The sequence below is a fragment of the Pocillopora damicornis genome, chromosome 10 (genome assembly GCF_964200805.1).
Source record: "Pocillopora damicornis chromosome 10, jaPocDami1.2, whole genome shotgun sequence".
In the NCBI taxonomy this organism is placed as follows: domain Eukaryota; kingdom Metazoa; phylum Cnidaria; class Anthozoa; order Scleractinia; family Pocilloporidae; genus Pocillopora; species Pocillopora damicornis.
The window spans coordinates 17,933,942-17,957,362 of record NC_142679.1 but is presented as its reverse complement, the minus strand read 5'-3'; the positions used below and the strand labels follow the sequence as shown (position 1 = coordinate 17,957,362).

At 38.6% G+C, this 23,421-nt stretch overlaps 2 protein-coding genes and 2 long non-coding RNA genes across 4 annotated transcripts in view; 2 read left to right on the top strand and 2 right to left on the bottom strand.

Annotated features, from left to right (window-relative positions):
- The window catches only part of LOC113666066 (serine/threonine-protein kinase SMG1), a 41,742-nt gene extending 32,350 nt beyond the window's left edge, over positions 1 to 9,392 (top strand). Inside the window, exons 62-79 of the mRNA XM_027181825.2 lie at positions 184 to 378; positions 961 to 1,057; positions 1,738 to 1,910; positions 2,004 to 2,118; positions 2,258 to 2,571; positions 2,700 to 2,809; positions 3,566 to 3,638; positions 3,772 to 3,864; positions 4,285 to 4,461; positions 4,857 to 4,981; positions 5,499 to 5,706; positions 6,206 to 6,304; positions 6,433 to 6,532; positions 6,841 to 6,937; positions 7,447 to 7,553; positions 7,761 to 7,973; positions 8,401 to 8,504; positions 9,082 to 9,392. Of these exons, the coding sequence (XP_027037626.2) occupies positions 184 to 378; positions 961 to 1,057; positions 1,738 to 1,910; positions 2,004 to 2,118; positions 2,258 to 2,571; positions 2,700 to 2,809; positions 3,566 to 3,638; positions 3,772 to 3,864; positions 4,285 to 4,461; positions 4,857 to 4,981; positions 5,499 to 5,706; positions 6,206 to 6,304; positions 6,433 to 6,532; positions 6,841 to 6,937; positions 7,447 to 7,553; positions 7,761 to 7,973; positions 8,401 to 8,504; positions 9,082 to 9,159 (2,478 nt within the window). The 3' untranslated portion in view covers positions 9,160 to 9,392. The remainder of the gene's footprint in view (positions 1 to 183; positions 379 to 960; positions 1,058 to 1,737; positions 1,911 to 2,003; positions 2,119 to 2,257; positions 2,572 to 2,699; positions 2,810 to 3,565; positions 3,639 to 3,771; positions 3,865 to 4,284; positions 4,462 to 4,856; positions 4,982 to 5,498; positions 5,707 to 6,205; positions 6,305 to 6,432; positions 6,533 to 6,840; positions 6,938 to 7,446; positions 7,554 to 7,760; positions 7,974 to 8,400; positions 8,505 to 9,081) is intronic.
- A 3,077-nt stretch (positions 9,393 to 12,469) lies between these two features.
- On the top strand, positions 12,470 to 15,709 carry LOC149039206 (uncharacterized). The gene is made up of 3 exons (XR_016180687.1): positions 12,470 to 12,602; positions 13,059 to 13,130; positions 14,857 to 15,709. It is a non-coding gene; the product is annotated as an uncharacterized LOC149039206 (long non-coding RNA).
- Positions 15,710 to 16,035: 326 nt separating this feature from the next.
- On the bottom strand, positions 16,036 to 19,047 carry LOC149039205 (uncharacterized). The gene is made up of 3 exons (XM_089186012.1): positions 18,791 to 19,047; positions 17,256 to 17,487; positions 16,036 to 16,267 (listed from the first exon to the last, which is right to left on the bottom strand). The coding sequence occupies exons 1-3, from the start codon at positions 18,863 to 18,865 to the stop codon at positions 16,242 to 16,244; spliced, it is 333 nt and encodes a 110-aa protein (XP_089042138.1). The 5' UTR covers positions 18,866 to 19,047; the 3' UTR covers positions 16,036 to 16,241.
- A 1,527-nt stretch (positions 19,048 to 20,574) lies between these two features.
- LOC149039204 (uncharacterized) lies at positions 20,575 to 23,231 on the bottom strand. The gene is made up of 3 exons (XR_016180686.1): positions 23,102 to 23,231; positions 22,807 to 22,871; positions 20,575 to 20,707 (listed from the first exon to the last, which is right to left on the bottom strand). It is a non-coding gene; the product is annotated as an uncharacterized LOC149039204 (long non-coding RNA).
- Between the last annotated feature and the right edge of the window lie 190 nt (positions 23,232 to 23,421).

Below are 23,421 nucleotides of genomic sequence, written 5' to 3'. Positions count from 1 at the left end.
CCCAACAGAAATTGGGTTGTTAGTTACATCTTAAAAACTAAAGCGCTAAAAATGCTGATCCTGGTTAGTTATAATTAAACGTGTATCAGGTGGAAAAACATTAGTTCGAATAAAAATATACAACCATGTGAATGAAGCCAGAATTTCTTAGGTCTTAAATTACGATTTTGATTTAATTTTCAGGAACTGATGACAAACTTCAGGACAATCATTGTTCCAGAAGCATTTAAGAGCATCTATAGCGAAGACCCGAATGTTTTTGCTGTAATACAACAGGTTCAAACTGTAGCTCACAAGCAGAAAATAAGTTTGAGAGAACTTGCCGAGAACCTCGAGGCTCGTCTTTTGGAAGGACATGTCTCTGCAGAGACGGCACAGGTGAAGGAAAAATTATACTGCTCAAGGAGATTTCTTGAAATCTTTCCTCCCGTCTCCCATCTCTTTAGTCCATACAACTCAATGAAATATTTTTCTATGGAGAAAGTTTCCTGAGTGTCTCTCTCTACCTAAGTATTCCCCTTTCGTAACCCTTTCACTCTGAGTGGTGACCAATAAGTAATTTTCCAACATAATCAATGCAGTTTCAAGTAGAGAGGTGATGAGAAGGAAGAAAATTATCAACTAGGAGATTTCGTCTGAATTAACACCAATTCTTCAGTGCAAAAATGGTGAGAAATGTATGGCAGATGATAAGGGAGATTGATATGGGAATTTTGCAAAAGAGACAGTAGCACTCATTACAGAATTTCCCTTCACATTTGTGTTACAATATCGTGCAGAAAGGCAACGAGAACGAAGAAAGTTATCAAATTAAATGGACTGTTTTAATAGAACGCGAAATTCCCATTTCTAACAACCAAAGGAATGTTTTTTGATCAGTTGGGAGAAAAAGCTTTTAGATCTTTGGGTAAAAGGTCTAAGATGACAGCTTTACTCACTGTCGCCGTTCTTTTGTTGTAGAAGCACAGCCCAGAAGAAGTTGATGCAGTAATTCAAGAGGTGCACATGCAGTTTGAGAAGCTTCTTCAGACCAGCAAAATATCTGGCTCTGATTCAGGTACAACACCATCATTAATCCAGGGTTTTCAGATTTGTAGTTTCAAACACTTTATAGCCAATGTTTTCTGACGTTTGTGATGAATGAAAAGACCAGCAACTGTACATGCAAATTGGGTTTGTGGTTGCTGAGATGTCACTGTCTTCTCTCAGACTTCCCATTGACATACAAATCTTAAATGGAGGAACATGTAATTCGGATACTTTGGGTCAGTTGTTGCTAGTGCGGATTATGCTCTCAAAAGTCAACATCTGTAATACTCTTAGGTATTAAATGAATGTAGGTGTTAATAAATGCTCTCTAAGGGGATATTGTTGTCGAAGGCATGCATCAAGCCTAGTGTAATGATTAACTTAATGATTAGTGCGTTAGACCCCGGAAAAATATGGGTCCAAGATCCAAGATCTCCGTGTTGTGTTCTTGAGCCTCGCGTAGTGCCTCTCTCCACTGACGAGTATAAATAGCTGCTAGAAAACTGTCGAGAAACCAAGCTCGACCAAACTAGAGAGAGTGACCGTTTGCTAGACCAGCTTCCCATGAAGGGGAAGTCGATTACTCCTATTTGCCTCATGTTACAGAAACTGGAATGAGTACCAACAGCTATGCGAGTCACTCTCGTATGCAAGGGTAACCCTATGAAGCCTTTTTTTTTTTTGGCTAACCTTGTTGTGTATAATTAGGTGAGGACAGTAGCAGTTCAATGACATCCGGACAGATGCTGTTGGCTGGATTCAATGGTTTGTTTACCAAAGTTGCCAGTGAACTATCGGACATGTTTACCGCTTTTGAGCGAGTTCACTTTGATAAGCGTGCGTCAAAGTTTGACGTAGTGCGAGATGCCCAAAAACTCCAGGTGAAGATCCTTTTATGTTTGGCATTTCAGAATAGTACTTTGATTGTTTTAAGTTTGTCAACCATTTTAATATACGTTGGCTTCACCCGACAGGTAACAAACAGTGCAAAAAATGCCGAACTTCTGGGCAAGTTGTTTTTTCTCAAGAGGCTGGAAGTCATCATCTCATTCTTCAACAGCTGTAGACTGGTTACCTTGACGTTAAAAGGTAATTCGTAACCTTCAAATAACAACCATATCGTCCATCAGTTATCAAAATAGGCTCGTTTGAGATGCTCCTTCCTCTGCTTTTATAAAGTACGAAGATTTAGTGCTTTAACATATTATATCATGTGTGTTCGTTTCAGGTGTGTCTCGCTCTGGAAGCGTGCCAGGTGCTGCAAATTGCACTGCTGAGCCGTCGAACAACTTGTTTACGAACTCGGACAGCAGCCATGCTGAGACCAAAGTCTGGAATCCTGACAAATGCTACAGTGAAGATGACTTAGCAGTACATGTGAAGCATTTTATCGCTGATTGCGTGCAGCAATGCATTATGGGCTTGCCGTCTCAGGCTCTGGCTGCGGTGGTTATCAAATTCGCGACGATGTTGGGAAGTAAGGCAGACAAAGAATTTCTCAACGATGAAGATGCTGTGATACTGGAGGATTATTGCAAGAGGGTGGGTATGATCTAAATGAAATGTGTGTGGAGCTATCAGTATTATAGGTGACCGCATTACTGAGAAGTTTCACTGTCCATATCTATCCACAGGACTTTTCTTACTTTTTTTTCTTTTTGTATTACAAGGTTGTTGATGGCAATGTTTCCAGTGGACTGATCAAGTCGAAGCAACTTTCGCAGATCACAAGCTTGACAGGTTCTTATGACGTAGCCTGGAGAAAACACGACTTTGCTAAGTACGAAACCGCATTTTTGCGACACGTTCTCGTAACCGTTTAACTACTTAGAGTGACTAGCGTCTAATTTCTTCTTACTATATCACCCCTAAAATACACATTAAGCTTATGAGAATGAAGGAATTGATCACCACCAACTTAAGAAGCTCTTGTCAGCACTTTTGGAAATGTATAGAGAACAGTATGGAGAATATACATACTGATGTTGGGGTGTAAAGGGTTAAAGACATTTACTACTTTCATTACTTTCCTGCCCCGTATGAATCAGTGAGTTCACATCTTCAAGGATCTGAGTGTTTTGAAGGATTCTGCAAAACCCGAACGTAAATAGAAATGGAGGAAATAACTGTTGTGATTCATTTTGTGTGAGGTTCAGATGTCTATGTTTGTATTTTTTGGGAATGGCGACTTATGAAATTGGGATCAATATCAGTATCTGGGAAACTGCCCACTTACCCCTCCCCTAATCCAACATTAACCCTAACTTGTTATCAATAGACTGTTGTTGGGTAAGGGGAGGGGTAGGTGGGCAGTTGCCCAGATACTGATATTGATCCTGAAATTGAGTTTGAGCTCGGATGAAAGTCAGTTTACTTAGGAGATTTGTGTCCTAACACTGAAAACACAATTCAAAGTCCAAACTACTTTTGTCAGACTGCTTTTTCAGGGAGGTCGTCCTCCTAAACAACGATACGTATCGTTTTCCCGGGCTACAAGTTATGTGACTCTTTTTAATGTCTGTTTGTCTGTCTCTAGACGTCTGGATAACAACATGAACATTTACAAAGGTGTGGTACAGCGAGCTCAGCTTCAACTGGCAAGATTTCAGGTAGAGTTCTACAGTTACAACGTTTTCATTGACTACGTTTTTTACTTTGACGTGCATTGTTGTGATGTTGTTTGCAGAGGAATGAATTGTCTTTGAAGTATGTCTATCTTTCTTTTTACTCCGACCTTTTTAGTGGCTATACGAGGATAATTTGCTGCAATGTCCGATGCGTGGTAACAACATGATCACACCAGCACGAGCTACTGTTATGGCAGACCTGAAAAAGGTTAGGCACATTGTATTGAGCAATACGTTATTTTTTCGATAGTTGCCTTTCCCTATTGTTCAAGATATCCATAGAAGTAAGGCCTAACGTTTTTCAGACGCAACCAACGGGTGGAATGAGATTGCAATCACTAACGAATCAATTGGAAAGGCCTTGTTTTAGCATTTTAAACTGAACGGTACTTACAACTGATACATAGCGTGCTTCATTGCTAATCACAACTTCAGTCAGTAGTTGTTGTTGTTGTTTTTGTTTTTTTTTTTTGGTCAACTGGAACCTTTTTTCTCTTTCCCTGGTAACTTGAATTCGTAGTTATGAGCGATAAGGGAGAATTTTCGAGGTAAGGCTGCTAGAGGTGTTGATTTCTAAGAGCCGCAGTCTTAATGACTGTTTACGGTTGCTTTTTTTTTTTTCCTGTAGCGTGTCCAGGGGCTGATTCATATGGACTCGGTAGTGAAAGGCGTGGAAGAGAAGTTAGGCGCTCAGGAGTCGAGTATTGAACAACGCCTCAAGTGGGCAGCCGGAGCAAACCCTGCATTGAACCCAGTGCTACAGAACTTTGAGAAAACTTTAGCAGATAGAAAGAAGCTGATGATAGTAAGTTAGAGCGGTTTTCGATTGATAGACTTAAAAACAATACCAAAGTTATGACAACGGCCAATTACAACAAAGCTAAGAACTCAAAGAAGGTGCACGCTACGACCTCCAGCGCGGGAAAACGCGAGTGACGATGTCGCGATTGGTGTTAGTGTTGCATCTGATTTGCCGATAGGGTGGTGCGAGTTATTTTCTCGACCAATCACGGCGCGCAGTAGAGCAAAACCACTGCAATCCCGTACCACTTTCGACACCACCCTTTTGTACTAAAAACTTGACAACCTAGATCCCTGTTGAGAAGGATAGATCAGTCTCGGCGTCATGAAAAGACTCGTCCACGCTTTGCACGTGTTTCTCTTGCTGCAACTCTTTGTTTCTTTGTTTTTTTTTTCTAGGTGGAGAGTAAACATTCCTCAGATATCTGCAGCTTGTCAAATGCCATACTACACTGCGAGGCCTTACGGACACACACAGCAGACGCTCTTGGCGTAGACAAAGTCATGACAACTTTGATCAATAGGTACTATATTAGTTATCACTTTATTGCTGTTATTAATGCTTGTTAGTTTCTAACAAATGGTGCTCTCCTTGAAGTAACTGTTCCGTTGTTTATCTCGAAAGAGAATTTTTCATAGTGTTTATTGATATGGTGATGATGATAATGACAATGATAGCGGAGCCCACAGTGCGCGCAAAGAGGGTGCGCAGCAAAGCTCCATACATATAGAAGTGGTGATGACGGTGATAACGTTGATGACTTTGACGACTTCGACGCTTCACGCTACACAACCACTTGTGCCTCGTACGTTGTATCGAATTACTTTTCAGGTTTACTCTCTCATTTTTTAAAGTAACTTTCTCTAAAGAAAAACTCAATGAATTACCACTGCGCTTCTTACGACGTTACCTCGCTAAATTCCTCATTCTCTGTGGTGATTGCGCTCCTTTTTTGCCTCAACCTATCACACTGACCGCTTTTTGTAGCAGTCAACCTATTTAGAGATGTGTAATCATCAAGAATTTCGATGATTGTTTAGGTGTCAACAAAGTTCAGCTGAGCTGGAAAGTTGTTCTGAGAAGCTCCACGACGTGACAGAGGTAGCAAAGAAAGTAAAGGTATCGTATCCACCAGAGGCACCAATCACTCTAGACTGGATGAAGAACAAATTAGACACTGTGGGACAAGAGATGGCATCCATCAAGGCTAGAAAGACACAAGTCGGTCAGGCTATCATGGGTAACAGAGTAAGTAACTGAAGTGATACTGAAGCAATGATTATTTTCAGTATTCAGTTTAAAACTTGAAATGGCTTCTTCAACCTGAAAACTTTGTCTTTAAGTTTGCCATTTGTAATCCGTATCTTGCTTTTAAAACTACAAACGGTTTGTTAATCTTAAAACGTTCCGAAAAGACTTTGTTTTTGAATTGACTGTCTGTTGTGTGTTCCTTCCTTCTCTATTTTGCGGATTTTAAACCTTAAAAACGTTCGTTCAACTTAATAGACTTGGCCTTAAATTTTTGAATTCGTTATTTTTAATACATTACTTCCTTTTCAATTTTGGCGATGTCCTGCCTAATTGTTGGCTTCCTCTACAAAGCATAACTGCACGATGTCCTTTTACTTGAAGGCAATTTATCACCACGAAAAACGTCTCAAAAATCTTAACACTTTCCCGTGCTAATACGCGTTTTGTAACCAATATGAGTAGTTTGTGATGTCACTTCTCTGTCATGTTTTATAAGGACTCGATCAAGTCGCAAGCAAGCTCAGTGAAAACCATAATGGTGGCTCATCAGCAGCTCATTGGTGATGTGAAGTCAATGTTGACGACAATGGCAAAGGTGAGATGACTTGCAGAGCAACAAATTTGAGTTATTTCATGTATTGCATTGGAACTGTAGAACTTGGCTTTTCTAACATGCATTTTAATGTTTTTTGTGTTTGTTTTTTTAACTTTCTTGTTTTTCAGGACGAAGAAGCAGCAGAATCTCGCCAAGCCAAGCTGTTTATTTCCACTCATAACCGCCAATCGGAAGAGTGTGCGCAGCTTATTAAAAGTATCTTGGCAGGTATGAAGCTAACTAAACGTCGGCGTTCTGTCATCACTATAGGTCACTTCAATCTGGTATGCTTAAAAGATTTGTCAGCTTACAAACTCAGTAAACCACGAGGGCGATGTTAAGCCCAGCTTGACGATGAAGTAGTTGAAGCATCTCGCTACTTTCCCGGGCCAGGAAATTCTAGTGCCCCCTAATCTAATGAGCTTGAAAGATTTGTTAACCTACAAACTTATACCTACGCAGGGTGATATTTCTACCAGACGTAAAGAAATGATGTTTTGAGTTTGTGGCAAGTAAGGTGTTCTTGTTCTCTTTAGTTTGTGGTGGAAAGATCAGTGATGGGAAAGATCACATAGAAGACAACATTGCTGACATTAAGTCCATGGTGAAGTCCATCAAGTCTCTTGTTCAGTGGTGAGTAACTTTGGGTTGAACCTTTTAACCCCTAAGAGTGATTAGCATCTAATTTCTCCTTACAATATCACCTCTGAATCAAACATGAAGGTCATGAAAATAAAGGAAATGATCACCAAGTAAAGAAGGGCTTAATCCTCCTTATCAGCACCTTAGTAATGTACAGAGACCAGTATGGAGAATATGCATGCTGATTATAGGGTGTAGATAAAGCTGTTCACTTAAACTTTTTTTTTTTTTTTTTTTGAGATTGAAATAAGGCTTTTAATCTCCTACTGGTACACATTTCAAATAAATGAAAATGGCCTTCCCTATCCTATACGAATTGATTATCAAGGAATCAACGCTAAAAAAAGAAACCAAAAAAGAAAGAAAATCTTTGGGGAGGGAAAAACCAAAATTAAGCGCTTTCCACGTGTCACTCCTAGCCGGAATCGACCACTTAAAAAGTCAGAAATGGAAAGTAAATCAACTTTGCTGTAAATCTCTAACCTTGGAAAATTTCCTAGGGTTCACGACCATCTATTGTCACTGGCATCACCACTTGTACCAGACGAGTCAGGCGCCAGTGGAGGGAAGACGCCCATTGCTGCTCCTCCTCCCACCTTTGCGTCAGGTAGGAGAAATCGTGAAGATTCCCACGACACATAGTTTGTCGAAAAACAGACATTACAGGTCCCTTTTGATCTGAAATCGAATACTGATTATAACCATCAGGGTTTGAAGTCGGGCAAACTTTTGAAAACTCCTCGGAACTGGGTAGGTTTTGCAGCAATTGTAAACGTTTAACTGTCTTATCTTAATTTGGTTCCTAATCCTCCAGCACTTCGTCAAGGCAGCGGCTCCGTCACACCGAGTAGTAAGGAATCTGGATCATCGGATGTTGGTTCTCCCCACCCAGTCATCTTACAGAGAGACATGGCAGCGAGCCCTTCAGGTGCTGGCTCACCAACTGCCTCTTCCAGGGTCGTGGCAGTTGCAAGTCCCAGAAGAATTTCGTCGGCAAATCTAGCAAGAGATCCCAGAACTGGCAAAGGTAAAAGAAACTCGTCTCTCTTTTTCCGAGCTTGCTCAATACTCACAGGGCGTGCCTTTCAATGACTACCTTTTCCAAGCTTTATGCGTGCACGAGCTCGCAATGAAATGAAGTCAATGGCTATAGTTCGGAAATTGTCTTCGTTTTGCTCGTTCAAGATTTCATTCATTCATTCGTCACAGCTGAGCATGATGGTTCAGAATGTGACGCGTATCTAGTCGACCTTATCGCCTCAAGAAGACCGTAATATGCAGTCGAAACGTGGCAATCTTCATCGGAAAAGACAACATCGTGAGCCAAACGATTATGCCAAAACCTTATTTTACGCTTTCGTCCACGGTTTTTAAATTGTTCATGGTTTAACGCCCGCTTGATATTATAGCCTATCTACAGAGCACGACACTTAAAGTCTTGTTGTCTGTTACAGCTCTTCAGGAGAGGAACACTTATGCTATCAGTGTGTGGCGTCGGGTTAAAGCAAAACTGGACGGTAGAGATCAGGATAACAAGAAAATGTCCATTGCTGACCAGGTAATCAAAGGACTAAAGATAAAGTTCTAAGTTGATATAGAATACCTCGAAAGTATCATAGAATGGTAGGTGACGTAATGATAGCGACGAGGTGATCACCATGGCAACAGCTCTTCGAAAGGCGCCTAACTACAGAACACCGACAAACAAGTGTGTGAATGGATAATCACGCAAAAGGAAGGGGGAGGGGGGGGGGGGTGGAGTAAGGAGGGGAACACAGCCAGTAAAGCAAACTTTGGCAAAAGCACATGACAATGCCGCTAAACTCCCATGCGCCCCCCTCCCTTGCCACATGTCATTGATGAAACCCTTGCATTGACTTGGTTTTGCCTTCGTCTACATTACATATAGCTTCATTAAGATTAGAATATCTCCTGTCTGGACATAGTTTAATACTCTGATTTCTCTGATTTATGTTATATCATTATGTTGTATTTTTACTCTTCTAAGGAACGTCTAAGTTCTTAATGGCCACGAAGCATGTTTGGAGCGCTATAATCGTTATAAGCGCTATCATCATTATAAGCGCTATATCTGAACTTGTGTTCTGTTAGATGATGTTAATGTCTTCTCTTAGGTCGACTTTGTTATCCGTGAATCCCGGAGTGTGGACAATCTGTGTCAGATGTATGAAGGATGGACTGCATGGGTGTGACGTCATCAGCATGGAAGCAGTTGTCAATATGTGTATGATCCACTTCAGTAGGAGGAGCTAACATGGACCAACCACAGCCATCTTCGTAGCATCACAGAAAGGCGTAAACGCGTTCGTCAGCTTTCTTAAGGCTACGTACTGTCATGTAGCTAACAACAACAACAAGTATTTATCATTCAAAATAAACGGCAGGCCGGCGACCTTGCCGTAGTGATACTTACACAAATAAGAAAGATTTGAATTGTAATGGCGATACATTGTAAGTGGTTTGGCGCGCCACAAGCTTGGTTTAATTATGTTCCTGGCTTTTGTTATGCCTGTGGTAGAGAGAGGGAAATTAGCTAGAAGACACCTCTTGGCTTAGTGAACTTCGAATCCACCGTTTTTTCTTTTTCATTTCACTAAGCAGAGGCACTAAAAGCAAGGCATTAAGAAATAGCGATTTCCCTGAACGTTAAAGAATTTAGAACTAAGATTGTTCCAAAGCCTCTCGTCAACAAACTAAAAATCAGTTATCGTAGATCTGAAAAAAAAAGCTTGAGCAAAACCTAAGATAGTGATTTGAAGAGCAACAATTAAACATAGCTCCTTCTTAGTTTTTTATACATCCGAGATTTGCATAGGTGTATTAGTGATTCCAAACAGCACAAGCAACTAATCAGACCACCTGAAACGGAAGCCTTGAGAGGCGGTTTTCGTCAACCGTGATTATTGAAGTACCTACAGCTGATAAAGTTGGAAGATCATCAGAAGAATTTGGAAATGCTTCACTTAAATATTCCATATATAAGAAATGTTGCACCGAGGCATTTGCTGTAAGGAAAATTTCATCTGTAGCAAACTAGACATTCGAACGTAGTTTTATAGCACGCTTCTATTGAGGAGAACTATATCTCCCTTTGTCATCTTACCTTGTGAAAAGAACACAGCGTGATTGCAGCACGCAGTATTTCACCAAGATTTACTTGGCCAGCACAGTTTGTACTGCAAACGTCCATCAAAGAGAAAGGCTGGTGAATTTCTATTTTAGCTTCGTATTCTTTTAGTTGTTGATTGTTCTTAGATGTTCTTTCTTAAGTCGATTTTATTGACTCTTGATTTGGAGCTTACGCTGTTGACTTTTCCTTCGTAGTATGCCAGTCAGTGTTTCTTGTTTGAGAAATTTTTTACAAAACATGTAACCTACAAAGTGACCTTGCAGAATTGGTGCTGAACGCGCCGTCGTGGCACTGTATGTTTGCAATGCATAATCGACAATTTGGTTGAATTTTAAGCCAAATATAGTAAATCTAAGAAAATGTTCAACCCCCCCCCCCCCCTACATATGAACATCATTCTAGAGGGAATTCTTCACAATTGTCGCAAGAACAGTCTTGTGTAGAAGATCTCAGTTGGATTTAGATAGAATCCTGTGACGCAAATCTTTTCCACCAAAAAACGCGAAAGCAACTCCGCAAGATTCGTTTTACTTTCCTCTCGGAGACCAGCTTCACTGAGGCGATAAAAATAACTGCAGGGGGATCCGGTCTGTTAGCTTATTTTTTTCTTGTTCCGAACCTTTCCGAAATCGTCGCCAAAAATCATCGGCAAGTATTCTTCGTAAATTAAATCAACATCTTTTACCGTAACGGAATTTCAAGCCTTGATCAGAAGGTAACTCTACCGTCAATTAAAACCTAAAGAGTCTTCAAATTTGTTACTCTCACTTCATCCAACTTTGCTGAGGTTACGTATGGCATACAGTATGAATTGTCAGCAGTGTAAGCCTGAAATCATTATTTGTGGTTAAAGCATAAGCTCGATTTGTGCCCAACCGGGTGTGGAGGTTTTTAATCTCCAGCCCGCATGTCAACCATCTCTTTGTGGTCCTTTTGTTTAGATCGTTACTGGGACCTTGTCTAATATGAGCCTTATAGGGCCTGTGGTGTTGGGTTATATTAAACGCTATTTTTATTGGAATTTAATAGTTAACTGTTAAACTCGTTGGTTTTATGAGATAATGATGTAATCGAGTTTTGGAAAAGGTTAATTGAAGTTTCCCTTTTCCTCGTTTGGTAGATTTACGCGACAGTTATCCCTGGAACCATAACTTCTGAACTTTTAGGATCTTAAGTAAACTACAATTATATTATCAATCGACTTTTTTGAAGCACGTATTTCGATTCTTGTGGTCGATCCCGCTGATACTTTGTAATGTTACTGAAACTAGGGAACCAACTCTTGTTTCTTTTCTTAATTTTTTGTCGTAAATTCTGAGAACTAAATTAAACAAGGTTACTGTTTTAGTTTTTCCTTTTCCTTCGACAAATAATGTAAAACTGATGATGTTTACGGCTGGAGATAAGCCAAGTACTTAAGGTGTCGTTGTATTCTTGATGAATATTTCATTTTAAAAATAATTGTATTGTTAACCGTTTAACTCATTTATTCATCATATATGCTAATAAAATGTAACTAAAAAAAAGTTTTGTCCTTGCCTCTGTCGTGTGTGTCATCATTATGCTTCATCTTCAGGCTCTTAAGCTTACTATTTCGTTTGGTGTGTTCACTTATCCTTCCTGCTGCACGCTTAAACCTTAAACCTCGAGGAGTAACTAGCATCTAATTTCTCCACTCATTGTCACTAGTGAATTAAACATTAGGTTAGAATGCAGGAAATGGCCACCCACTCGAGATGCTCTTGACTGTTAAATGCCAATTGAAAAAAGCACTTGGAAAAAAATATGGAGAATATGCATACTGATGTGAGGGTGTGAAGGGTTAGCTTTCAGTATAGTAAAGGTAAATGCTTATTAAAGCCGACAAAAAACAGTGGTGCTGCCGTGTGTGTTGGCGGCTCCATGACCACACATACTCTTATTTTCCTGATCACACATAGTCATTGAATGCATTACTGAAAAATTTTTAACTGGTCACAAAGTTCAACATGATAAAAACTCATTTGAACCTAGTGCACGGTCAGTTTCAATGAACCTGCTGGAAACATGCGACGAAGAACGAAGAAAGTTGTCGTGCTTCGGAGCTATTGCGTCGCTGGATCATTATTAATCTCCTCTTCGTTGGTTTTTATACCAGACAACGCATTTCACTTCCTTACTTTTTACCACTATTTCATTCTGGCTTAGTTCGCAATTTCCAATTCGCAATTTATAAGAATCCAAAGTAACAATCGTATTAAAATCCTTTACAGAGTTTCGCCGCAACATGGCAAGCCTCGTTTGGAAAATGTACGCCAAGCTCGTTCCAGGATTTATCCTTAGGACTGACCTTTGACGTGTTACTCCCTCAACTAATTTACATTCTGCAATTCCTCGTGGTCTGAAATGTTCAACTTTTCGGGGGAAAAAGATCTGTAAACGTGACCTGGAAGCATCAAGGAGTTCCTTTCGCTTGAAGATTATACAAGAACTGACAGTTAGCAACTAATCCCCAAACAGTAAGCGGTAAGTAGAAAATTAGAAGGAGTTCAACTTGTTGTTGTAGCTCGCGTTATACCTGAGACAAATTTGAGAAAATTCACAAATTAGCCGTTTAAGTATTTCAACAAGCGATGACGCACTCAAATCTCCGTTTGAGGAATGGCAGGAAATTTCGTCAAAGAGCAGTTTTCAACTTGGTATCAGACGGAAATTCTTCGCTGAGCGGCGGTAAATTTAAACTTTAAATGAACGACTGGGGTCGAATAAAAAGCTGTGAAATAAATTCACATCAACTCTCGCTGAATAGGTCTTCATAATTTTTAGAATAAATTTGGCCGCAAGAAAGAAAACTCTAAAGCTGTGTTAGCTTTTGGAGCTTTACTAAATGAATTTCTGGAAATTAAACGAACAAATTTGCAATTTTTTCTGAGATAATCTATGGATCCATAGTTAATAATGTCGTTTTTCTGTCTCTTCTAGATTAACTGCCTCGATGGAGGTATGCAAATTGGAGCAGACAGAAAGGAAACGAAAGCACGTGATAATGCCAAGGTAAGTTAAAGAATTCTAGTCGTTAAAAATAGATTTGTAATACGTACATGTGGCTACTCTGGCTAAGTAACCTGCCGATCGTACACACAAAGGCTTATTGATCCATTTTTTCCAAGATCGAGATAAGCAGCATAATGTGTACACGCGACAGTAGGGCTTTTTTACGGTCTTGAAAAGTTGCAGAGGAACAACAAAGAGAGGCTAAAATTTAATTCTCCATAACTATATCTTAAAGAGGCGCTTTTAAATTTGTTTAACAAAGTGAAAAATGCTTCCTTTAATTTACAAAGAGAACCCAAGTTTTATTTGCCGCAATAATGTTATTGGCGTTTTTAATCTGGTAACAAAAAGAATTAATCAAATCAAACTTAGTCAACTGAAACGAGTTTAAATCAGTTTTTTGACCGTAAAACTTTTGATGTGTTGTTACGTCACCAGGAAAGAATGATCAGAATGTAAACAAAAGTTTCGGCGTGCTGCAACAAAAATCTGTATGTCTTAAGAACGTCAACTATTCTATCGAAAAATACGAAATAAGTTTCCTTATAGTATGTGTTAAGTTAGGAATTTTTGCCGAGACAAATTTCGGGAAGCTTTTTTTTTAATTGAGCGTGACGTGGTCGGCAGCTTGTGATAAATTGCGCAGTTTCAAATCTTGGATTACTTTTGTGAGATTCTTTAGGCACACATTCGTGTGACATATTTGCATATAATTCGGAATTCGTAATCATCGACCTTTCAAATTTAAAACTTTTGCAGTCCTTAGTCGTGGAAATTTCTTTGGAGGATAAAATAGGCTTTCAAGTTTTCACATGGCAAAATCATTGTTTTTTTCCGCGTTCTTAGCTCTTTGTCGACTGCACAGCAATATGATCATATCCAATTCTTTTTTTCTCCATGCAAGCGCAGATACGTTGCGGTAGGATTTTTCGTAAAACCCTATCCGTCATTATGCATACAGTACTTGGATAAAAAAAGACAATGGCAAAACAACAGATTGCCTTTGGGACTGCGGCTTTGTTTAAGAATAGTTAGGGGTTCTTCGGAAATCTTTCCAATTTCAATTTGAACCAACAGATAGACACATGATTACAATAATGTTGTCATACGAAAAAGCAAAAAGCAAATAGAAATTTATCCGCAAATGAAACTACCCTCTGGCCATATGTCCGGTAGCCTAACAATTTTCACAGAATTTCCACTAAAAAATTATTTCAAACTTCTCGAGGGTATCAGATGTTGATTAGAAATTTCAGGTTATCACAAATATTAAAAACTATTTTATAAACGCATGCTGTATGCCTATGCCATATGTTAATAGATACGAATTTGGCCTCGTCCATTTTCTGTTTTGCTTTTTCCGTGACAACGTTACTACATATAGGTGTGGTTACATGAGTGTATGTAAGTGAGTAATGAGTAAATGTAGTGTAATAAATGCATTGATCCCTTGCTGGACTTGAAACTTAACTAATCAACTGTGATTAGTATCGTAAAGGAAAGATAAGCAACAAAAAGAAGCGCTAGTGTAGATTTAGTCGTGGTGCTCTGAATTGCGTTGCTCACTTTTCGAACCTTAACATGTGCTGATTACAAACTTTCGTTTTATAATTTCCAAGAGAAACACAGAAACATTTGCCACGTTTGTGTTTGATTACTTTAATTTTGTAAACAAGTTTAGTATTGTTCTTTTTCTAACATGTTCGTTTCTGGTATCTTCTTGCAGTTCCATAAACATTCCTTGACATGAACGACATGAAAAGAGTGAAGTTGTTCAAAAAGAGAAGTAAGACTCCTGCAAGTAAATTCTAGAGGTAACAAAATAATATTGTAAATTAGTACATCCCTACCACATTTTCCATTCAGATTAAAAATTGCTATGAAAAAACAAATTCAGCATACTAGCTGAAAAAGAATGAAGTTTTAAAAAAACAAAATAAGATCGAAACCGATTCAATTTCTTAGTGTTCAGAAATGTTTCTTCCTCGTCAAAATGCGAAATGGTTTGCCTCTTAAGAACCGATTTAATAGGACAAGGCAAAAAAGAAATAATTTGACAAGAAATGGGGTTGAATTGTTAAGAAGTATTTTTTCAGTTTGGATGTAAAATTAAGGGCGTCTTTATGACAAGTTATTTGCTGCCGGCTCGAATTGGTGTAGTAGAAATTCTGTCACGTTTTGGCATTGATAACTTCTCTCTCAGTGGTAATTGCACTTATTTGCGGCTTATTGTAAAGATATTCATTAGTACAATTAAATTGATATCGGAGGTCTTAATTTACTTGTTAGACGTTTTATTTTCAAATTATTCGATACGAATTCAAAATGTATTTTAGCCGTTAAAACACTGATCAGACTTAATTACCGCACATTAAAAGTAGTTAATCTTAGTTTCTCTGTTTCTATGCAAGTTGTGAATCAGCAAGTTCGTCTCAGTAATGAAATCGTTAGTTAATAATTTAAAGTGGTTTTGTAATGCTCGCTTACGCTTGTCAGCTGTTGCAAATATTATTGCTTTTTAAGAATGATGTCACATTTAAGTCAATAAACTTACAAACAAATAAACGTTATTTACAATATTGTCCGTTTATTGTCTCTTTAGAGTGTACAAATAAAGCAAAAAAACCGCGCTTTTTCAAGGGCCTGGTAACCAGTCAAAATATAGGCTATCTCTTTTACTTTTTTTTGCGTATGGAGGGTTGCCAAAAGGAAAAAAATTTCTGCGAATTTGAACAGCGTCTATTGTTTAAAAAATATATGCACTTCATTTCTGATAGGAGAAAATCATTTGCCCGATAAACGATCTTTCCTACCAAAACCCATTGTATATATTTTGATCAACGTCGGACTCAATAAAAAAGGCAGACTTTTTTTTTCCATGGACCAAAAATTCCCGCCAAAAGACTTCGTTATTTTTTCTTGTGATTTCATCGATACTTCTTATGGTACTTTTCCCGCCAAAAGACTTTTTCAAATTGGTGGTTGGCCCTTTTAAAAGTGCAAACAATACTTCTTTAGGAGTAATTGTTCACATGCATGAATATCTATACACAAGCGGGATCTTTGCATAACTTTATTTCAGTCATCGATTTCTTGAATCTTTCGTCATCATCAACTTTTGGCATCAACTTTCAAATCTGAAAAAAAAAATTAAATGAGGGAATTAAAGCGTCGTCGAAAACACGATCCAACTGAAGTAATTTGCGTTCGGCTATTTATTCAATACATTAACCACTCAAACATCCATGAATATCATCTGCAAGTTCCATGTTTGGATGACTGCAGTCTAACAGAACAATGGAAATATAAATTAGACGTGGCTTTATAAATGTACACAATTTTCATCCAACCTGACGCCGAAGAAACTTTTCTGTGCTCAGTCAAGCAGAACTGGTTGTTTATAAATATTTGATTTGAGTAGTGTTAGCAATTTCTAAATTCTACTTTCTCTCGATTGCATTCATTCTTCGCCCCAGATCGACAAAGGATAAAAATACTACTTACTTTGATTGTGGGAGAGAAACATAGAATGAAAATTACTTCCTGGTTCATGCTGGTTGTCATTAAACACCGCTTGTAAGTGAAGTCTTTGAATAACAGTGCGCATATTAAAACGGCTAGACATGCGGCCGGAGAACTTGTCCGATAAACTCGATTTGGAGATTCAGTGGCTTGCGAGTCATGCAGACCAAGCTCATCCGATTTCTGGAATTACTGTGGTTCGTAGGGTGATCAATGGCCGAGCAAGAAAAAGAGAGGTGAGATTTTGACCAGCAAAAAATATTGTTTTCTCAAATATCTCCGAGTAGGTTTAGTAAAGATGAACAATTTTTATAGTACTTGTTGGCCCATGTTAATGCAAATGTAACCCTTTTGGTTTTGATTTAAAATGGCAAGTTTAGCATGAAAAATTATGAAGAAAGGAGCTTCGGTGTTTTTCTGCCCTTTTATGCTGCGGAATACCAGTTAAAAAAAAAAGTCACAGTTATTTTAAGACTTCACACACTGCCCAAAAAGGATGCTCGGAGCTTTCCATCTAATATGTACATGTAATATATCATTTTTCATTTTATTATAGTTTTATGAAAAACGAAACAGTGTAGACATTAAGATCTATGCTCTTACCATTGTACAATGCCAGGGTATACTGGTATTCATACGTTGCTTTGTTCTCACACAAGATGTTAAAAACTGCCATCACGGTGCCGATTCTTTTGCTGGTTCGCCTCCCATCCGCCGCAAATCGGAGCTTAATTTTAGAACCATCTTTCTTGATGGCCTCTTCGACTTCGGGTATAGTGATTAAATATTCCAGAACATCGCAAACACTTCTACGGGCACCATCACCTTGCTTGGCCTGCATTAATTCAAAACCCCAAAAAAGTAATTAATAAGTATTTGACACAATCAGAAAAAATTGTCACAACATCATAAGAGACTAATCGTAACCCTAGTCTTCGTGGTCATGTTGGCCGTCGGAAAGTGGGGTCACCAGTTCCCGGTCACTTTAATCTGTGCGAAAAAAGAACAGAACATCTAAATACGAAGCCTGTTTGTACAGACGTCTCTAATTTTTTTTGGTTCCTGGGTTGCAGGGTTGGAAGAAAACGGAGACGTCTTCGCGCTGGAATAAGTTTACGTTAAGGCCTATTTACAAGGCACGACTTTGTCGCATGCGACAAGCTTGCGACAAGCTTACGACAGACCTACGACATGACTTAAGAGTCGTAAGCAAGTTGTAGGTTTGATTTACACGAAAAAATTCGTATCGTAAGCCTGTCGTAAGCTTGTCGCATGCGTCAAAGTCGTACCGTGTAAATAGGCCCTTATAATCAACACAAAAATCACAAAATAAATGAAATTATTAAGTTTAAACAAGCAGTATCTTAGGTCTTCAAGAAGAAATAAGTGGTGGCGAGCAGGAATCCAAGTGTTTTTTCCGAAGTTTTTAACCATCCAGTTAGAAATATACAGCGCCGTTTTGTTGTCAGTACCTGTACCGAGATGCCGCCATGTTTTCAGCGGTTTCTTCTAAAAGTCATACCGTGGGCACACTACATACGTCACGTCCAAAAATTTTTTTGCGATGAGCAAAAAAAAAAAAAAAGAGCAATTCAAGGCTTGGATTACAGCTAAAATAAATTTTGCCTTAAAATAACCAGAAGTCGGTATCTATTTGCAGTAAGCCCTGGTAAGTCCCTAAAGGTACTTAGCACCTGCCTACACTATGCATGTTCAATGAAGAGTTTATATTTCAGAAAAATAAAAAGCAAATTTTTCTACTGGCTTATAATATTTCAGCGCTATCACACAGATTGCTTATGACACTGAATAAACATTGTTAATGAAAAGATTTATCATCCGTTCTCGTTGAGCCATTAGACGCATGGGGTCTTAATAAAAAGATTGACCAATGTGAAACTAGGGGTGACGAATGGTGAATGCAACGTTTTTCTCCTAGATCGAGACTGTTTTCAACCTTTGATTTGCGATTTTGTCCCCAGCATGATCATGTAAGCTTAAAGATATGAGACTGCGAGACGTTCAGAACCGCCGGAAAAAATATATTGCGAGACCCGAAAAATTTTTGCGAGACCTTCAAAGACCATTCACCACCCCTAAAAACTTAGTGATAAAGAAAAATTCGTAATGATACGTACCTCAATCGGTTTGAATTCCACTGGTAAAATCTCTGTGGCATTTCGGAGGTACTCTCTGATTTTTTTCCTCTTCATAGACCGCGAAGACTTATCTACGACCCAATAGTTTTTTCGGCTAACGTTAAACTTCACAGCGTTCTTTACAGGGTCCACTGCTAGGCGACTTTGGGCAAGCTCATTTTTTAGAAGCTGGAGTTCCTGGCGAAGCTGAAAAACTTCTGCCCTTCTTTCTGCCAATTCCGTCGCCTGGTCACTGACGATTTAGTGCAAATGGCGAATGCGTTGGTCGTACGCCTCAAGAAGGGGCAAAGAGAGGACAGACTGCTCTACCTCGAAATGCCTTGGGCCACGTTTGTAGAGGACGTTTGCTTGCGACTTGTCTACTTTGAACTTCGAAAACATTTTAAGACTTTAAACAACTTTAAACCGATCTTTTCCGATGACTATTTTCAGATAACTCTTTTCCAAGGACGAGAGCGAAATGATTGTTGTCAATTGCAAGTGGCACGGGCGTCAGTTTTAAAACCCGTCATTAGCATAATAAGGGCATTCATGAAAACAAGAGAACAATTGATGTCAACTGAGCGCGAATTTCAAAGACGCTTTCAAAGATGTTTCGGGACGGAAACAAAGTTTGTTTAATTGTATACATAGGCAATTCGCACAGTTATTCCCACAACAATCTGAATAAAAGTCTATATTAGAACCTTTCAAGGCTGCCCAGCCGCTTCTTCAAGCAAGCACGCTTCTTCACGGAAAGAAAAAAAGTCTTCAATTAATGGTTTGTTGACGATCAAATTCGCCACAAAGCCCATAAGACAATACACAATACTATGAAAGCGTTTAAAAAGCTTTGAATACTTTCAAGGTCTTGATGCACTGAAAGGGGTTTTATTATGACAATAAACCGCTCTAACAGTAGATATTTCAAATATAATTGGTTATGACGCTTTTTAATTCTTCGCTTGAGACAGACAGCTTTCTCGCAACTTGTTTGGCGCGCATTACAACAGGCCAGCAAAAATACTTAAAAATACTTGTACCTTCGCTTCAATTTCGATTTCTTTTACGATAGTTGTGTGGCATATTCCATTCGTATTTTAAGATACAAACTGTCGTCCTTTCTCTACCTCGAAATTCTGCGTTTATTTGCGGGAAAAAGGAGAGAACTTTACACAGCCGACAGCCCGCTCTCCATGTAACAAATTTACCCTTCCGTCCCCCGGCAAGTTTGCCGTTGCTCTAGATAACTTCTCCCTAAGCCCACCCCGAGAAAGAAAGATTTTGTCACATTCAGGTCATTAACGAAGTTTTTGAATCTCGCGCTCGGAAATCGGATACGCGTCGGTTCTTTCAAACCTTTGTTCTTATAACAAAAGAGCCTCAAAGCTGTCAACAATGACAATGCCCATAAAAGGATAAAAAAATCGTGCCATTGTTAGCAAAATTCCAACCCAACTTAATACAGGTCGATTGTACCTCAAAACATTATATTGAAAAATCCTTAGTTATCACCCGCTAAAATGGTATAGAATGCAAAAGGGTACAAGACGCCAACAATCATGAGCCTTCTGTATTCTTGAGTTGGTTTGTTTACAACACGATTGTGGTCATCCAAAATGTCCTATTTCACTCCATGCTGAAAAATTTTAACTCAATCATTAACTATATTTCCAACTTTCTTTCATTTCTGTTTTGAAACAATCTTCCCATTCAGAACACAGTTTTAAACAGGAGCTTGAATGACATGCCAACAAATTAGTATCACACTGACTGGTGAGAAGAAGAGTTTACCGGCTTTCGAAGGACGTGAACTCATACATATAACCACAAACTGACCTGTATTGACTGTGATGTCTCTCTACGACCTTGATCTTGTTAATGGTCCATTGCCATCCCTTTCTGTTTCGCAATTGCCTGAAGGGTGATGAAAAAAATAATCATATCGACAAAGAACAGCTTGCAAAAATCGTAACAATCAGAGTAACATGGTTTTAACCAACACAACCATCAAGTCTCATTCCGGTAGGAGACCCCAGCATAAAATTGACAGAAGTTGTCGATTGATGTCTATAAAAAAAAAAATTTAATTCTTTGACTCCTAAGAGTGGCAAGCATCTAATTTCTCCTCATAATATCACCCCCTGAATCACTGAAACATTGAGCAGGGTCGGCCAGGGGGGGTAGTGGAATACCAATATACCCGAAAAAAAATCGACAAAATACCCCAAAATACCCCAAATTCCTCCAAATATACCCAAAAATAATCGAAGCTTTGAATACTTTATACCTGAAATTCAAAGAAAGTGATATACTGAATACCCATATTTAAGCTGCAATATACCGTATACCCGATTTAAAACGCCCCTGAATACCGAATACCCAAAAACCCTGGCCGACCCTGATTGAGGCCACGAGAGTGGAGGAAATGATAATAATAATAATAATAATAAAAGATTTATACCGCGCCAGTATCCTACTGTTCAAAGGCGCCTACAAGAAAAAAAAAAAAAAAAAAAAAAAAAAAACTTGAACATTAACACTTAAGACAGCTAATATTAATTATAAATAATAATAATAATAATAATAATAATAATAATAAAAGATTTATACCACGCCAGTATCCTACTGTTCAACGGCGCCTACAAAAAACTTAAACATTAACACTTAAGACAGCTAATATTAATTATAAAAGGCTTTTCTAAAGAGTAAAGTTTTTAATCTACGTTTAAAAACAGACACAGACTGAGCATTTCTAATTTCACTTGGCAAAGCATTCCATAATGATGGTGCTGCTACAGAGAAGGATCTTGCGCCATATGTTTTCAAGTTATAGGATGGAGAAACCAGAAGGTGCTTGAATGATGAGCGTAGTTGACGCGATGGGGTGTAAGATGTAAGCAGATCACAAATGTACGACGGTGCCAGGTTGTTAAGTGCCTTGTAGGTTATAAGTAAAATCTTAAAAATAATACGTTGGTTAACGGGAAGCCAATGAAGATTGAAAAGAACAGGCGTAATGTGATCATACTTTTTTGTAAGTGTGACGAGGCGCGCCGCGGCATTCTGGACGTGTTGTAGCCTTTTTATAGCGTAGGCTGGTAGGCCATACAAAAGGGAATTACAGTAATCCAGCTTCGAAGATACAAACATATGAACCAGCAATTCAGTAGTGGTCGCTGAAAGATATTTCCTGATATAGCTAATATTTCGCAAATGATAAAATGAAGATTTACAAATGTCAGTAATATGATCCTTAAAGCAAAAATGGCTGTCGAACATAGTGCCGATATTCCTCGCCTTTTGCACGGAAGGGATAGTCTCACCAGCAACTGAAATTTCGTGAAGGAGTGGTCTTGGAAGATGTTTAGCGGAAATTACCAATAATTCAGTTTTGTCTTTATTTAATTTAAGACGATTAACCATCATCCAATGACTGATTTCATCCACACAGCTCTCGATGCTAGAAACCGCTAGATCCCTATCACCCAGTACGGTTGGTTGGAAAGACAAGTAAAGCTGTGAGTCGTCAGCATAAAAATGATAGCTCAGGTTAAATTTCTTTACGATATCTGAAAGCGGTGAAGTATAAAGCAAATACAAAATGGGTCCCAAGACAGATGATCACTAACTCCGTAAAGAAGCTCTTGATTTTCAAGCAAATTCTCCTTGTCAGTACCCAAAGGAAATGTATAAAGAACAGTATGGAGAATATGCATACTGATTTTAGGGTGTAAAGGGTTTAAAAATTTATCCGTCACAATTCTTTTATGTGGGGGTAACTAAAATACATTTACCTTTCCAAGTAATGGTGAAATTCTTAGGATATTTCAGCTTTTCAAAGTTAATACAAGATGTATTGGGATAGACTCGATCAATACTGACCAGTTTAGACTCTTAACTCTTGGTTAATGAGACAAAGCCTCTCGTTTGCTATTCTATCACAAAACTATACGAAGCACCTCCCTCGGAAAAATGCTATTTATGTGAATCGTTAATCTGCACGTCAATATTACCTGCCTCTCCTGAAAATCCAAATTGAACCATTTCGTTTCATAGTACCTCAATGACATGACATGATCTGCAAATTCACGTGATAATCTCAAAGCTAAATCTTTTCACTAGAAAATAATTTAATGAAAGTGATGAAGCGCTCAGTTTGTGAACAAAACTTCAAGCGAAAGAACAGAGTGAGAGAAACACTTCAAATCATTCTTGTACAATAAGCTTTAGGTTGATCAAACACTCACAAACACATCGGTAACTTACATCGAAGGGTAAAAGAAAAAGGAAAAAAAGAAAAAACTTAACTGAGCTCAAAGAAAATTCAGAAGACTTCTCCGCTTGCCGTTGCCGGCTGCAACACGTGTCGAGAACGTTGTACACCAAAACCCTATGTTGGCGACCACTCGACATTTCAGCTTTCACCTTCAGGATTTAGTACCGTCCTATGCATTTAAGCCAAGGATTTATCCAGCAAAAATACTGCTATTTAAAGTAAGCAGCTTTAGACCAAACTGCCAAGTTTTGTTCTACGAGGCTTCACGTGCAATCATCCGGATACGGCTGAAGTGAATTCTAAACGAGTCTAAACAAATCTGCAATTCAAATCACCGCGTGAGTCGCACAAT